This window comes from Eumetopias jubatus, unplaced genomic scaffold (genome assembly GCF_037043125.1).
Source record: "Eumetopias jubatus isolate StellerSeaLion01/CBP00866 unplaced genomic scaffold, mEumJub1_p1.0 scaffold_2, whole genome shotgun sequence".
NCBI lineage: Eukaryota > Metazoa > Chordata > Mammalia > Carnivora > Otariidae > Eumetopias > Eumetopias jubatus.
The window spans coordinates 41,159,704-41,175,206 of record NW_028274808.1 but is presented as its reverse complement, the minus strand read 5'-3'; the positions used below and the strand labels follow the sequence as shown (position 1 = coordinate 41,175,206).

General features: G+C 38.1%; 1 protein-coding gene across 1 annotated transcript in view; it reads right to left on the bottom strand.

The window, feature by feature from the left end:
* Nucleotides 1-2,890: 2,890 nt before the first annotated feature.
* PSD3 (pleckstrin and Sec7 domain containing 3) overlaps nt 2,891-15,503 on the bottom strand; it is a 492,408-nt gene continuing 479,795 nt past the window's right edge. Inside the window, exon 16 of the mRNA XM_028124024.2 lies at nt 2,891-3,145. Coding sequence (XP_027979825.1) covers nt 2,930-3,145 — 216 coding nt within the window. The 3' untranslated portion in view covers nt 2,891-2,929. The remainder of the gene's footprint in view (nt 3,146-15,503) is intronic.

Below are 15,503 nucleotides of genomic sequence, written 5' to 3'. Positions count from 1 at the left end.
GTCTGATCGCTAACAGTGGATTTCTGACACCTCTTGTAAAAGTCAACATGCGAGGTGGGGGAACAAACCCCGAAAACACTTAAAGATTTTATACATGGGCCACTTCTCTGGTCAATTTTGCAATAAGACTATCACCAAGGTGTTTTGATGGCTATAAAGATTTTCTGTACAAAAAATAATATTAAGTGTATTTATGTGAAGGAGAATAATGATTTATCACATGGAGAGAAATCCCAAGCCTCCTGGTGCTGAGGTACGGGTGAGTGGGAGCGGGAAGAGCGCGAGTCCCTTCAGAAGGAGAGGAGGAGAGGCCCCTGTACCGCGAACTAGGCAGCATGCCTGGAATAGCTGTGAAAGGAAATGTCTTCGATTACTTCTGACTAGATACCAGAGGAAAGAAATTAGCACGAAGGAAAATGAAGTTGGCTATGGGCAAGACTCAGAATCTAGTCAAATCCGGGCCGTTTCCTCCTATTGGAAACACTCTTGGCCTGCTAGGTGCACTGACAACGGATAGGGCAGAGGTATTCTCAACCCATCCCCTGCAGATGGGCAACATCATGCCAGGGTAATCTGGGATCCTGGCTCACAGAAAAACCTTTTGCAGTTGTTTTTAAAGAGAAACTATGCAAACATAGTATACAGCAGCTTCAAAGTGTCCTTCTCATCCATTTATCTATTAGCATATACAGAAGTTCCTGTAGCTAACATTAGAGAATCACATAATAGGAATAATGCTGTAGTGGTGCTGATGCTAACTAAGCATTTCAGAACCACTCTAAACGTCAGAAACACTGCAGCAAGGTACCATTTCATGTCGATTATATACTATAAGTAAAATACACAGAGACATTCTATATTCACAGACACAGTCACACTGCGGACAAACACATTCAAGCCAATCAGGGATGTTTATTTTTCTTTAGTTACTGAAACTCAGAGATGATATAGTCTAGGTATTTCTCTCTGCTTGGTATGAATATCTAGGCAGAAAACAAATAGGCTAATTGTTCAGATTTGAGGAAGAAAGATGATTCCCTCATGGAAATCCTGGATTTGGTCAGAAGCTACAAAAATGAATCAGGTACACAGGGCCATATCGGTAACTACCTTGTTTGTTTTATGGTTTTGAAACGTAAATTTAAGTCACTGCCTTTATGTAAACACAATAGAGGGTTAGAGTGAGTTTTTCAAAGGTGTGGCAAAATACTTATCACAAAGCAAGCAGCTACAACCATAGCATGGGGTTTCTCTTTTCTGGGCACTAGCAAACATGGGCATTTATATAGGTAAAGGAAATAAGTGTTAATAAATAATCTTGTGATTAAATGCTGGTACATCAGAACAATATGCCACCAGAAACCACCATGGTTAAATAGCAGGTTTTCTGTAATTCACCAGAACCATGATAATATTCATGCAGAGTCCCTGATTCTTTGGTCATAGTACCTTTAACTAATAACTAGAGCAAATATGTATGGGCGGAGAAAGAGTATTCAAAGTGATTCCATTAGTTCTGAAATCATGGAGAGTATAGCTCTCAGGATCACAAAGTTTTAAGATTTCAAAATCAGAAAGTTCTAACTCATAGAGGGCTCATTTTTCACTTTTTCTTCCTCTACAAGAGAATGTGCTGTTTATCATCCTAAATTGCAAAGGGACCATCACTGAACAAACTCATTACTGTAAGGTTAATAGAACTATTTTGAATAGGTAGAAAATAATGATTTAAAATAAAGTACTTATTTTTAGGAGAAAGTTCAGTAGTAGCAGAGTGAATTGGCTATCAAAGAGACTGAGATCAGAATAAAATAAGTAACCTTGCATATGCAACCAGCAGATTCTTGTTTTCCAACCACAATTCATTACCTTCAGATTTACTTTAAAAGAATCATTGCATTGCTGAACTGCAGTTACTTTTTCCTGTCTTACTTTGTTTTGATTAAAAAAAGAAAAGAGGCTCCATTTTCAACATTATTTTGTTAGGAAGACCCCAATATTTTACAAACAGGAGATAACACAATGCCTGAAATAACCTAATTCCTGAATGGCAGGGTATTGACGATAGAGATGATTCTGGAGTCCTAGTCTAGACCCTGGGAGTGAGGTAACAATTTCCTGCACACCAACCACATGCCTACTGCTACAGCTTCCCAAGTGTCGATTATTGCCACTGCCCTTTACAAAACAAAATAAACTTGGTGTTGTCTTTCTACAGCCTTCAATGGCAAAAGATTCCACTTCCTCTTTCCTTCTTTGGCTGAAATGAAATCAACACTTCAAGGAAGCTAATGCACTTCTTAAGTTCTCCAGTCCTCCGATCTTCACACCTCCTATCCCTGCTTCCAGCAGGGTCAGAACTCAACAGCAAGTGCAAAGATGTATGCACACCTGTATCACAGTAGAACATCTTGATTCCCAGAATTGTAATTCTTAACTGAATTTCTGTGAGTGCTCAATTTCACCTCTGTGACTGAGCAAGATTTCACATATAAAGGCTTGTATTAGCTCTGGCTAGAATTTGCTAAACTACCAAGTTTGTCCAGTTAAATGTTTCACAATGAATTAAATTTTTTAATCTTAAAAAAGTGTAACAGCTGATTTGAGAATACATAAAACAACTGAGAAGAGGGCAAACAAGAAAAAAACCAAAGGAAAAGTGACACGCAATTCATTCTGAAATCACGATCCCCTCCCCCTCACGAAAAAGGTGCATTAGTCATCAAGTAGCAAAAAAAATCATCAAAGCAAAGAAATTAAGAGCAAAGAGACAATCAGTACAGAAACTAACAAAATTATACAATAGAAAAGGTTACTAATGCACCATTTAGTCACAGACTGTTTAAAAATATATTCACGGGTTTACCAGAAAGATCTTGAAAAACTCTATTTTGCTCCATGACCAGTACTTCCTGGTCACAGATGGATTCTAAGTAACTTTTTGCTTAATGCTTGGTGTTTCAGGTCGGTGATCTTTCCTCTCTGACACATTACGCTTGACCTTGGCTGTTACTGGGGATGAATCCGGGTTCAGTGAAGGACTTGAATGTGACTTCTTCAGTCCTGCAGCCTCACTTTCATTGTTACTCAGGAGCTCCTTGCCTCCTTCTTTTAGAATGCTGACATAAATTTCATAACGGGTTTTCTGGAGGGAAAGTCAGAGAAGAATGGTAGTTAGTACACTGTTCATAAATGCATGGAAGAATCATGCTTCCTCAACATCCAGGCACAAGAATGGTAGAAGCTGGAGGAGCTATAACCTCTGGTTGTGGGCAATTAGATGGCTCCTATGGTATAGTCACTTGAGCTTCCCTCACATGACCAAGGCCTTCACTTGAACCTCGCTTGGATGTGGTTGTTTATTCTCTTTCCTACTCCCTGTAATTCTACAAAGACTTAACTTGAGGAATCAGTCTATGGTGAATCTATTCTCCAGTCCCCTACAAGACCACAACACTTTCTAGAAGCTGCTCTGGGTTTCCCACCATTGCTTTTCTGTTAGGATTACCAATTTCTCAGAGTACTATAGCTTCCCATAAAACTTCAAATTATATTCCGATGTTTTTCTCATACTACAAAATTTTTTTCATCATCAACTATTTCCTGAGTATCTCTTATGTTTCAAACAGGTCCTCAATTCTCCTATCTCTGTGTATCTTTGTCTAAAAATAACTGAAAAGAACACTGCAGAGATTTTTTTCCCCCTAACCCTAATTGGTGCTTTTTTTTTGTTTGTTTTTATCTGGGTCACTACAGAATGTATGTATATATATATCTTGCAAATTACAGATGGGTCTCAGATTCTTGATTTGATAGGTTCTAGTCAAAATAAGCCTTTCACCATACTGCTTTGACACAGGAAGCATTTATAAAAAGCCTAAAGTGTTTAAAATAAAACAAAATGACATGTCAGTTATAAATTATCCCAACAAAGGCAGGCAAATGCTGTTATGACTTTTAAGGGTTTTCCTAGTTAGACTGAAATTTTGTATATCTTAGTTTTAAATTAAGAATTATGATGTTGAAGCTATTGGAAGTTACTCTTTCAGGATGTTTTGTTCAAAAGTGGGAAAAAGGGGGTATAGCTCAGTGGTAGAGCATTTGACTGCGAAAGTGGGAAAAAGCTGCTAGTAATTAAGCTTGCTCTGGGTTTGGTCAGTATCTATGTGGGGATGCCAAGCTTTGCTTGATGATGATAATGACATTCATGTGGAGTGCTCATATGCTAACTTCAGGTCATTAATACAAAAATCATGTACATAATCAGTAAATTATTATCCTTGTTTTACAGTAAAGGAGATAGAGGCAGAGAGAAGTCCAAAGTCAGAGTTTGCAAAGAAGATGGGATTTAAACTCAGGAAATCTGACTCCGGAACCCACTGTCTTAAGATATATTTCCTCACTGGATATGGAAAATATATACATGTATATTTTAGGATGACTACTCTGACAGCCGCTGTTGGTTTAGTCAATTAAAAGGCATTCTCAATCCCTCCTATTCCTGTGTTCCCCCCACTACAAAGGTTCCTCCCACTGTAAAACATGAATACTTCCCCAGCCGCTCTTGCAGCTAAGATGGGTCAGGTGATAGTCTTGCCAATGAGCCGTAAGGAGAAATCTATTGGGGAGCTTCTGGGAAAGCGATTTTGCTTTCTGATAAAGGGGCCAGGCTTTAGAGGAGAAACTACTGGTACTAGTTCCTTTTCACTTTTATTTCTTCCTTGACGTGGATATGACTGCTTAAACTGAACGCCATGACATAGGGCAGTAGGCAGAAAGACAAAAGGACCAGATACTAGCTTGAGGAAAAAAGGGAAAGACAGAAAGAACGTGGGTTCTTGATGATACAATGAGCTGGATCCAACTCTAAGACTCCCTACTATCTCTGAATATCTTGTTAGTATGAATAATAAATATTCTTAGGGTTTAAGCCAGTCTTCATTAGGCATTGTCAAATGCAGCTGAAAGCATTACTAACTGATATACATTCCAATTTTAATAAAGTAACAAAATAAAAGAATAAAATACTAAGCTTATCTCAGAAAGTTACAAAAGGGCTTAATAAGGGCATTTGCTAATAAAAATTGTCATGTTATCAATATTACACATTAGTCAATGCATCAGTGAAATCAGGGGACTGAACTAGACAATATCCAAAGGGCATACTAGTTCTAAAGTCCTATTCATTCTAAAAATTTACTATTTTAATCTGTCTCTAAACTGCCTTGGTGGCAAGATTAAAGTACAGGAAGAACTACTCCCAGTATGAACAACCTTTAGTAAAATGATCCAAAGACAGTTTAAAAATAGATTCAGAAAGCCAGCAGAAGGCATACAATTTCATGAAGCTGGAGCATTTATACAATAAAAGGGGGACAAAAGACAAATTTTTGAGATGACTTGAAAGGGGACAAAATGAAGGTGATAGGGCCAATTTTCTACTAGTCTTTGAAGAAACTGATACTACTGGGAAAATTCACCTGAAAAATACCATTTCAAACACTCATTCTACAGCTTTAGCTGTGAAGCTATTGTCTCAAATAAATTGCATCAGTGTGTCAGTCAACAAACAAAAGGAATAGCACTGAAGAGTGGAAGCACATGAGTCATCAGATGAAAAGAAAAGACAAAGGAAAGCAAAGAATGAAAGGGGACCAGAAAATGAAGTGTTCAGTTGTTGTTAAGGGAAATAAAGAAAAGGAAACCGATGGGTGTTTATAAACTTCCAAATGGCTGTACTCTGTTTCTGTGTTAAAAAGGTTTACAGGGACAGAGGCTACTAAACCCAGTGATGCAACTTTGCTTTTCAGCCTTCTCTAAAATCAAACTAAATGCATCTTCAAAGTATTTTAGGATATCTTTAGTCTTAGAATTATTCAGTGGGTATTGGTTTCAGCCATATTCTTCTGAGATTATAGATTCATCTAAATATATAAATCTCTATCTTTGAGGCTTAGGGCTAAGAAAAAAGATGGTCTCTGAGTAAAGAGAAACAACTCTGCGTGAAGCCCTGAAGAGCAATGGAAATGAATGTAACTTTAAAAAGTCTCTTCTTGGGGCATCTGGGTGACTCAGTCAATTAAGTGTCTGCCTTTGGCTCAGGTCATGAGCCCAAGGGCCTGGGATCCAGCCCCATATTGGGCTCCCTGCTCAGCAGGGAGCCTCCTTCACCCTCTCCCTCTGCCATTCCCCCAGCTTCTGCTCTCTGGCTCTCCCTATCTGTCAGATAAATAAATAAAATCTTAAAAAAAAAAAAGTCTCTTCTTCAGGGAAGGAAAAATAAGATAAAAACAGAGAGGGAGGAAACCATAAGAGACTCTTGTGTCTTTTAAAATATTTATTTGTTTATTTGAGAGAGAGAGAGAGAGTGGGGGAAGGGGCAAAGGATAGAGAATCCTGAAGCTGAGTGCGGAGCCTGATGTGGGGCTGGATCCCAGGACTCTGAGATCGTGACCTGAACTGAAATCAAGAGTCAGCTGCTTAACTGACTGAGCCACACAGGCACCCCAAGGACTCTTAATTATAGGGAACAAACTGAAGGTTGCTGGAGGGGAGGTGGGTGGGAGGGTGGGGTGACGGGCATTAAGGAAGGCACTTGATGTAATGAGCACTGGGTGTTATATGCAACTGATGAATCACTAAATTCTTCTCCTGAAACTAATAATACACTCTATGTTAACTAAATTGAATTTAAATAAAAAATTTTTAAAAAGTCTCTTTTTCATTGATATCTCCTTTTACTCTCCTTTTTTGGGGGTGAGAAAACCATACTTCTTTCTAACTATGCAACCATGTGGTATCTTTGGAAGGGTTTATTTCCTTTCTTTCTTTTAGAGAAGGCATGATTCTTATCCCTTTTTCTAAAACCAACTGTGGAATTTAAGTTTGAAGTTAAAGCTGGGGGAGAGAGGAAGATGGAGGAATAGGAATATTCTGAGCTCACCCCCTCTCAAAAAACACACAAAGGTACAAATACATGTACTGCGACTCTGAGAAAGATCTAAAAACTAACACAACTCTTCACAGCTTAAGATAGGAAGAAAAAGCCACACAGAGAAGGGCAGGAAGGGCAGACATATGGTCATAACTAAACCCCTGACACAGTGACCACAAGTGGCAGGACTATTATAGAAATGGAGGTCCTCCCTGAGAATTGTGGGATTTAGTCCCTAACATTATGTACTTCCCCCTGGAGGTGTACACTGGGAAGATGAACCCCTATAACATCTGGCTTTGAAAATCAAGTGAGTCTTAACTCTGGAAGAGCCAGAAATTGAGACTCCACTCTTAAAGCGCTTATGCACAGTATCACTTGCTCCGAGACCTAGCACAGAAGTGGCAGTTTGAAAGCACCTGAGCTATACACAAAGGACATTTATTGAATAATTTTAGGGCATGTGCTAGAGGTTCAGGGATTTATAGGAACTTTCTCTAGGAATGGAAGTGTGGGCAGGTGACATTTTTCTTGTCCTCCTTCAGCCTAGCAGGCCTGATTGGCAGGTGCCAATTCTGACATTCTCCATCTACCTTGCTAGCCTCTTACTCCACCCTGTCCAATCTTCCTGCCCTGGCAGGTGCTCCTCCAAAGCAGCTCTCCACAAGCCCTGCAATACCTGGCAGGTAGCATCAGCCAGGACGAGTGCCCCTCCAAAGCAACTACTGGCCCAGGGAGGGGGACCAGCCCTGCCCACCAGCACCCCTGTAATGGTCACTTGGGCCTTGCAGCCAGCCACACCAGGTGCTAATCCCACCCCCAGTACACTTGTAATTGGGGGTCACACCAAGCCTCACAGCCAGCCACAATAGGGGCTATCCCCACCCACCAGCATGCCTGTAGCAGCTGCAGCTGGACCTCTCAGCCAGTCCTACACACCAGTACATCTGCAGTAGTCATGACCCACATTGCAGTCCGCATGGCAAGGAGCTAGCTCCACCTACGAGCACTCGTAGGTGAAGCTGTGTGGCCCAGTAGCAACAGGAGAGCACACGCAGCCCACATAGGGGACACCCCCAGAGTGCCTGGTTCTGGTGATCAGGGAGAATTGTTGGTCCCCGCAGGATACGTTCTATATAAGGCCACTACCTCCAAGACCAGGAAACATAACTGACCTAATCAATACATAGAAACAAACACAGAGAGTTAGACAAAATAAAGAGACAGAGGAATGGGCTCCTAATGAAAGAACAAGACAAAACCTCAGAAAAGGAACTAAATGAAATGAAGAAAAGCAATCTACCTGATAAAGATGCTCATCAGACTTGGGAGAAGAGTGGATGAACTCAGTGAGATCCTCAACTAAGAGACAGAAAATATTAAAAAGAAACAAATCAGACTGAAGAGCACAAAAACGGAAATGAAAAATATACTACAGGGAATGAACAGCAGGTTAGAAGACACAGAAGAATGGATCAGAGATCTAGAAGACAAGGTAACGGAAATAATCTAAACTGGACAGCAAAAAGAAAAAAGAATTTAAAATAAAATGAGGATAGATTAAGGGATCTCTGGGACAACATCAAATGTACCAACCTTTGCATTATAGGGCCCCAGAAGGAGAAGAGATAAAGTGGCAGAAAACTTATTTGAATAAATAATAGCTGAAAACTTCCCTAACATGGGGAAGGAAACAAACATCCACGTCCAGGAAGAGAACACAGCTGCAAACATGATGAACCAAAAGAGATCCACACCAAAACATACAATAATTAAAATGTCAAAAATTAAAGATAAAAAGGGATCTTAAAAGTAGCAAGAGAAAAGTAACTAGTTACATACAAGGGAACACCCCTATGACTCTCACCTGATTTTTCAGCAGAAACTTTGTGGGCCAGGTTGACTAGCCACATGAGCAAGTATTATCATGTCTGGTTTAAACCATGATTCCCTTCCTGGAGCTAGGCATATTGACCTCCTCAATGAAAATCACAGTTCTGTTAGCATGAAAGAAGGGGCTGCTAGGGAAGCAGCAAACAGTGACTGCATAGCACATAACATACCAACTTCTTTGGCCAACACTGACCATTTGAACATGATCATCACGTTTTGTTCTCTAAACTGGTATATCAGATAGTTTAAATGCAATTTACAAATACACTCCCTGTTGATTCTCTGCTTGCCTTACACACCAATTTTAACTTAGCTTTATAGCTGACATACAATATTAGTTTCAATTGTATAAGCCAGCAATTTGATATTTATATATGTTACAAAATGCTCACCACGATTTAAGTATCGTTAACATCTGTCACCAAAGTTTTATCATCTTATTGACTATATTCCCTCTGTTGTACTTTATATCCTAGCGACTTAAATTATTTTATAATTTGTTTGTACCTCTTAATCCCCTTCACCTGTTTCACCCATCCCTATACCCTCTACCCATCAGGCAACCACCAGTTTTTTTCTGTATTTATGATTCTTTTTCTGTTCTGGTTTGTTTGTTCTTTTGTTTTGCTTCTTAAATTCCACATAAAAGTGATGGTGTCTTTGACGTATTTTACTTAACATAATACCCTCTAGGTCCATCTATGTTGTCACAAATGGCAAGATCTCAATCTTTTTTATGGCTGAATGATACTCCATTGTCGGTGTAAATTTATACACACACACACACACACACACACACACACACACATTACATCTTCTTTATCCACTCATCTATCGTGGACACTTAGGTTGCTTCCACACTGTGGCTATTGTAAATAATGCTCCAATAAACATAGAGGTGCATTTCAAACTAGTTCTTTTGCCTTCTTAGGAAACTCCATACTGTTTCCCATAGTGGCTGCACCAGATTTTATTCCCATCAGCAAGCAGTACAGGAGGGTTCCCTTTTCTCTACATCCTCACCAATACCTCTTATTTCTTGTCTTTTTGATACTAGCTATTCTGGCTGATGTGAAGGTAATATCTCATTGTGGTTTCTATTTGCATTTCCCTGATGATTAGTGATGCTGAACATTTTTTCATGTGTCTGTTGGCCATGTGTATGTCTTCTTTGGAAAAATGCCTATTCAGGTCTTCTGCCCATTGTTTAACTGAATTGTTTGTTTTTTTTGGTGTTAAGTTGTATGTGTTCTTTTGGGCATTAATCCCTTATTGGATATATCATTTGCAAATATCTTTTCCCATTCTTTTCATTTTGTTGATGATTTCCTTTGCTGTGCAAAAGCTTTTTATTTTGGTGCAGTTATTTTTGTTTCCCCTGCCTGAGTAAACATATTCAAAAAAAATGTTGCTACAACCAACGTCCAGATTTAATGCCTGTGTCTTCTTTTGGGAGCTTTATGATTTCAGTTATTACATTTAAGTTTTTATTTTGTATACAATGCAAAAAAGTGGTCCAGCTTCATTCTTTTGTATGTAGTTGTCCAGTTTTCCCAAAACCATTTATTGAAAAGACTGTCTTTTCCCCATTGTATATTCTTGCCTCCTTTGTTGAAGATTAATTGATCATGTAATGTGGATTTATTTATGGGCTCTCTATTCTGTTCATTGATCTATGTGTCTATTTTGTGTCAATACTACACTGTTTTGATTACTACAGCTTTGTAGTATATCTTGAAATCTGGGACTCCAAGCTTTGTTCTTTCTCAAGATTGCTTTGGTCATTTGGGGTCTTTTCTGGTATCATATACATTTTACTATTATTTGTTCTAGTCCTGTGTTAAGTGCTATTGGTATTCCAATGGGGAATTCACCATATCTGTAGATTGCACTGGGCAATACACATTTTAACAATTCTTTAACAATTAATTCTTCCAATCCATGAGCATTCCATATCTTATTTGTGTCATTCAATTTCCTCTCCTTGGTTAAATTTATTCTTAGGTATTTTATTTTAGTCTTTTTGATGTAATTGCAACTGGGAATTTTTTTTTTTTTAAATTCTCTTTCTGCTAGTTTGTTATTAGTGTACAGAAACACAATGGATTTTTTGTATATTAATTTTGTATCCTGCAACTTTACTGAATTCATTTATTGGATCCAGTAGTGTTTTGGCAGAGTCTTTAGGGTTTTCTATATACAGTATCATGTCATCTGCAAATAGTGACAGTTTCACTTCTTTTTTACCAACATAGAAGCCTTTTATTTCCTTTCTTTGTCTGACTGCTGTAGCGAGAACTACTAATACTGTGTAGAATAAAAGTGGCAAGACTGAGAATCCTTGTCTTGTTCCTGATCTTAGAAGAAAAGCTTTCAGTTTCTCACCATTGAGTACCATGTCAGGTGTGTGTTTGTCATATATGGTCTTTATTAAGTTGAGGTATGTTTCTTACATATCCACTTTGTTGGAAGTTTTTATCATGAATGGATGTTAAAAAAAGTTAAAGCATGTCATCTCTGCTCAAAATTCTTCAATGGTTTCTCATCCTTAGAAATCCTTCCCAACCTCAAATCTTTAAAATGGCCTAGAAATTGCAATGCCTACTCTTATTGCTGTTCACTGCTTTATTTGTCTCCTTAGTACTTCTATCAGACTTAAATTTTACTTACAAAAAATTCTGTTTCTTTCTTCTGCCAATACTAGAATGTAATCATATGAGGTTAAGAACTTTGCTTTTGCACAGAGAAAACACTGAATAAATGTTGAATGGAAAGAGAGAACAAATACTAAAATATAAAATTTCTCAATAAAACTTCACATATTTTGAACTCTCAATATGGAAAATCCTAGAAAAAATAAAATAACATGTATATAAACACAGAAGTAGATGTCTGATGAAATCCTAAGTCAGTAACCCATGGGGACACACTTAAATCTTCAGTGTTCTACCATTCGCATGTTTTCCAGAATAACATGAAGGGCTGACCCTGTGGAGCAGTACTGAGGTGTGTGAGACTTGTTCATATTCTTCCCGTGTCCACATCTACTTGACCATGGTCATCATGATGACATGCAGGGCAAATCCCACACAGTGCAATGACAGGCAGGCTGCTGTGCTTAAAATAGGGTTCCCTTGGGGTACCTGGGTGGCTCAGTCAGCTAAGTGTCTGACTCTTGATTTCAGCTCAAGTCATGATCTCAGGATTGTGGGACTGAGTCTTGTGTGGGGCTCACATTGAGCGTGAAGGCTGCTTGAGATTCTCTCTCTCTCTCCCTTTGTCCCTCCCTGCCAGCTTGCACACACATGTGCTCTCTCAAAAATAAATAAAACTTAAAAACTAAAAATAAATAAATAAAAAAACAGGGGTTCTCTCTCTCTCCAGAGAAAGAAGAACAGTTTATATCATATTTTTGAGGTTCCTAAAACATGACATATTTCTGAGCATCTCATATAGCAGTAAATGAAGACCCAATTTTTACTACCCACTTTGAGCTTAAAAATAAATTGAGAAATGGGATCATTGTACACAGACTACGGTGGTTCTTTATTTGGATAGTTACTAGATCTCATTTTGACATGAAGAGAAGCTTCTACATTTACCTTCTAACAAAAGCATCTGTTATAAAGATAAGAATTTTTCATTGGTTATTTATATCTGAATTTCCCTGCCTGATCATTCCCACATGTAACTTACATGTAATGTATTAGGATCACATTTACCCTTGGGTAAATACTTCAATACTAACTGAAGAAACTAGACTCCCTGGGTCTGAGAGTAGTAGCCTTGTCACTATTAATACAGGAGGGAATCTGCTATTGATAGTAAACAAATTAACAATATTAAATATTATATCTTTCCTATGACAATAATATTCATAACCAGACCGTCTGGTTTAGCTAATATAATTTCATGCCATAAAGTAATCACTATGTAAGAATTAACACACTCCAGGTAGGGCAAGTTAAGAGTGAGATGGGATATAAAAAATGAGTGAAAGGCATTGTGGCAATGAAAAGACTAGTCTTGGGGTCAGGTGGCCTGACGTTGACATTGCCACTATTAAGTATGGCATTTGTTTACTTTCCTAAATTGTTATTCACTCTTTGTTATGTAGCATATTCAGGTACGTTTCTTTCATTAAGAAGGACAAAGAAAATTTGAGAATAAGAAGATGTACCTCAGGGACAATTTGCTGCCTTTGGCCAAGTTACTAAAAATTTTGTCTTAGTCTCTGCTGATTCATTCTCAGATCAATTCTAGAAAATGTGGTAGTTGTATGCTCAGCTTCCTTCCTTAGGAACTCTCCAACAGCCTGAATAGATTTCTAACAGTGCAACTGTCTAATCTTATGCCACTATCAAAACAATTTGAGATGGGATTTCACGAAATCCAAGTCCAATAGTTACTCCCTACAGAAAAGCTTCTAAACATTGTTTTGGTGGCTTTGTCCATTCAGCAAGCTTTCTCCTTTAATTTCCTTCTTAAGATTTGCTATTTTCAGAAAGCCTTCTGTGACCATCAAGAGCCAAAGACAATTCAAATATAAATGGCTTCTTTTCTGCTAAAATAAAATTCTTTTTTCAGTCTGTAAACTCTTGACTATATTTTTGTTTTGCTATATTCATTTATTAAAAAGTTGGTCTTTAATTACCTATAACAATGCTTCTTAATATGTAGAAAAAAAAATCCCTTTCACTAGCAGCAATGCCTACTAGGGAGGAACGGAAAACACCATGTCTAAGGCAAGCAAGCTTTTGCTTAGGTTGAATGTTAACTACCTACTAAAAGAAACAAAACCAGAAAAAAGAAAAAAAAACCAATCCAACCATTGATATTATTTGAAAAGAAGTTTAATCACATCCACATATAAATTTACATGCATTTGACTGAACAGTTTCTTTTCTCTTGAGCCCTGCATACCATTTATTTCATTTATCAGTACACTATCTCCTTCTGATTTCTGATACATGAATACAATAGTAACAACCTGAATGAAAATAACACTGTGCAGGCAATTTTAATTTGGTACTGCCATTTGCATTCAGACCTTACTGCTCTAGCAATCAAATCCTGAATACATTTCCTCCTGACATTTTCCTTTCTCATGCAGGAAGGGTAAAAGGTCATTTCAAAATGAAATGAGAAGAAAACCAATAATGTCATGTACATAGCAAAATGCTTTTTCTCTTAGATTTCTACACTGGGAAACAAACAAACAAACTAAAAAATAGAAAGAAGCAAACAATACAGGAAGGAACTCTTGAAGTAACTGCTTATTCAAATAAAGACTGTTCATTTCCATTTTGCATTGTATGGAATAGTGGCAGAATTGATTTGCAGACTTTCTCCTTGACAAGCTGGCTCATCTACCACTACTTGCTAACTTAAGAAAGCAATTACATTCAAAGCAGCTTTCTGGAAGTTCTTATCTGAAAGCTATGCTAGGACTTACATTTTTAAAAAGAAATTTTTAAAATAATTTTTTCCCCTTATGCTACTGCCATATTAGGCCTCCGCATGCAGTGGTAACCCACTGCCTAAATATAGCAAATATACACATTTTAATTTGTATATTTGTATTTGTGGCTTTCTGGGAAAATCTGAGGAAATATGAATTCCATTTTTTCATTTCAGTCTACCTCTCGGCTCTATTACTTTCTAAATGAACTTTGTGGCTATTCTACTTTAAAAACTTTATTATTCTTTTTAAAGATTTATTTATTTATTTATTTGAGAGAGAGAGAATGAGAGATAGAGAGCACGAGAGGGAAGAGGGCTAGAGAGAGAAGCAGACTCCCCGCTGAGCAGGGAGCCCGATGTGGGACTCAATCTGGGGACTCCAGGATCATGACCTGAGCCGAAGGCAGTCGCTTAACCAACTGAGCCACCCAGGTGCCCTACTTTAAAAACTTTAAAACAAAAAGCTTGCTTTTGTATAATAATATAAGCAGAAGGGATCAAAAAGCTCTACTATATACAAAAAGGACTGGATTTGTTGAGAGCTTTACTGTCTCCATTCTTTTGCCTTTGGCTCTCCCAGCCCAAATATTCCTATGGCACTCGGTCTTCGCTAGGTGGCAACTCATCCCGACTTCACTGCCCATGAAGAGCTCTTCCATGGCCTTTTTAGGGAGAAAGGAGAGCTGAATGGCCATCAGTGGAGCCGCTACTGCTCTTCTCAGGGCTTGCCTGGCTGCCAGCACTGGGGAGGCAGATCCCCTGCACTTTTTACCTTTGCAGGACACCACCTCCATCTTTGTGGAAAAGGAAAAGACTTGGGTTGTTAAGGAGAATATTCCTGATTCCTGCTAAACACCACTACCTCTCTCATTCTTTGTTTTTCTAGCTCTCAAAACCCTTTCTATAAACCCAGTCTGTATTCGTATACAGATTTCTATCTTAAAAAATTAAACTCAAAATTCTTAATTTAAAAGTCCACAAAGCTCACTTAGAAAATAGTACACATTTTGTTTTCTCAGTGGAAAATTCAAGAAATGAATTGTTTAGTTCCAACCCACCAATGGGGTAATTCTACAGAGAACTGTCACCCACAAGGCTTCTGGCTCTGGGAGCTCCAGTTACGCCTATTCCCAATGGTCCCACACAGTTTGGCCTTGTGTAAGGGTTTTGACAGCAGTAAAGTATAAAGTTAACTATAAAAGAAAATTCATTC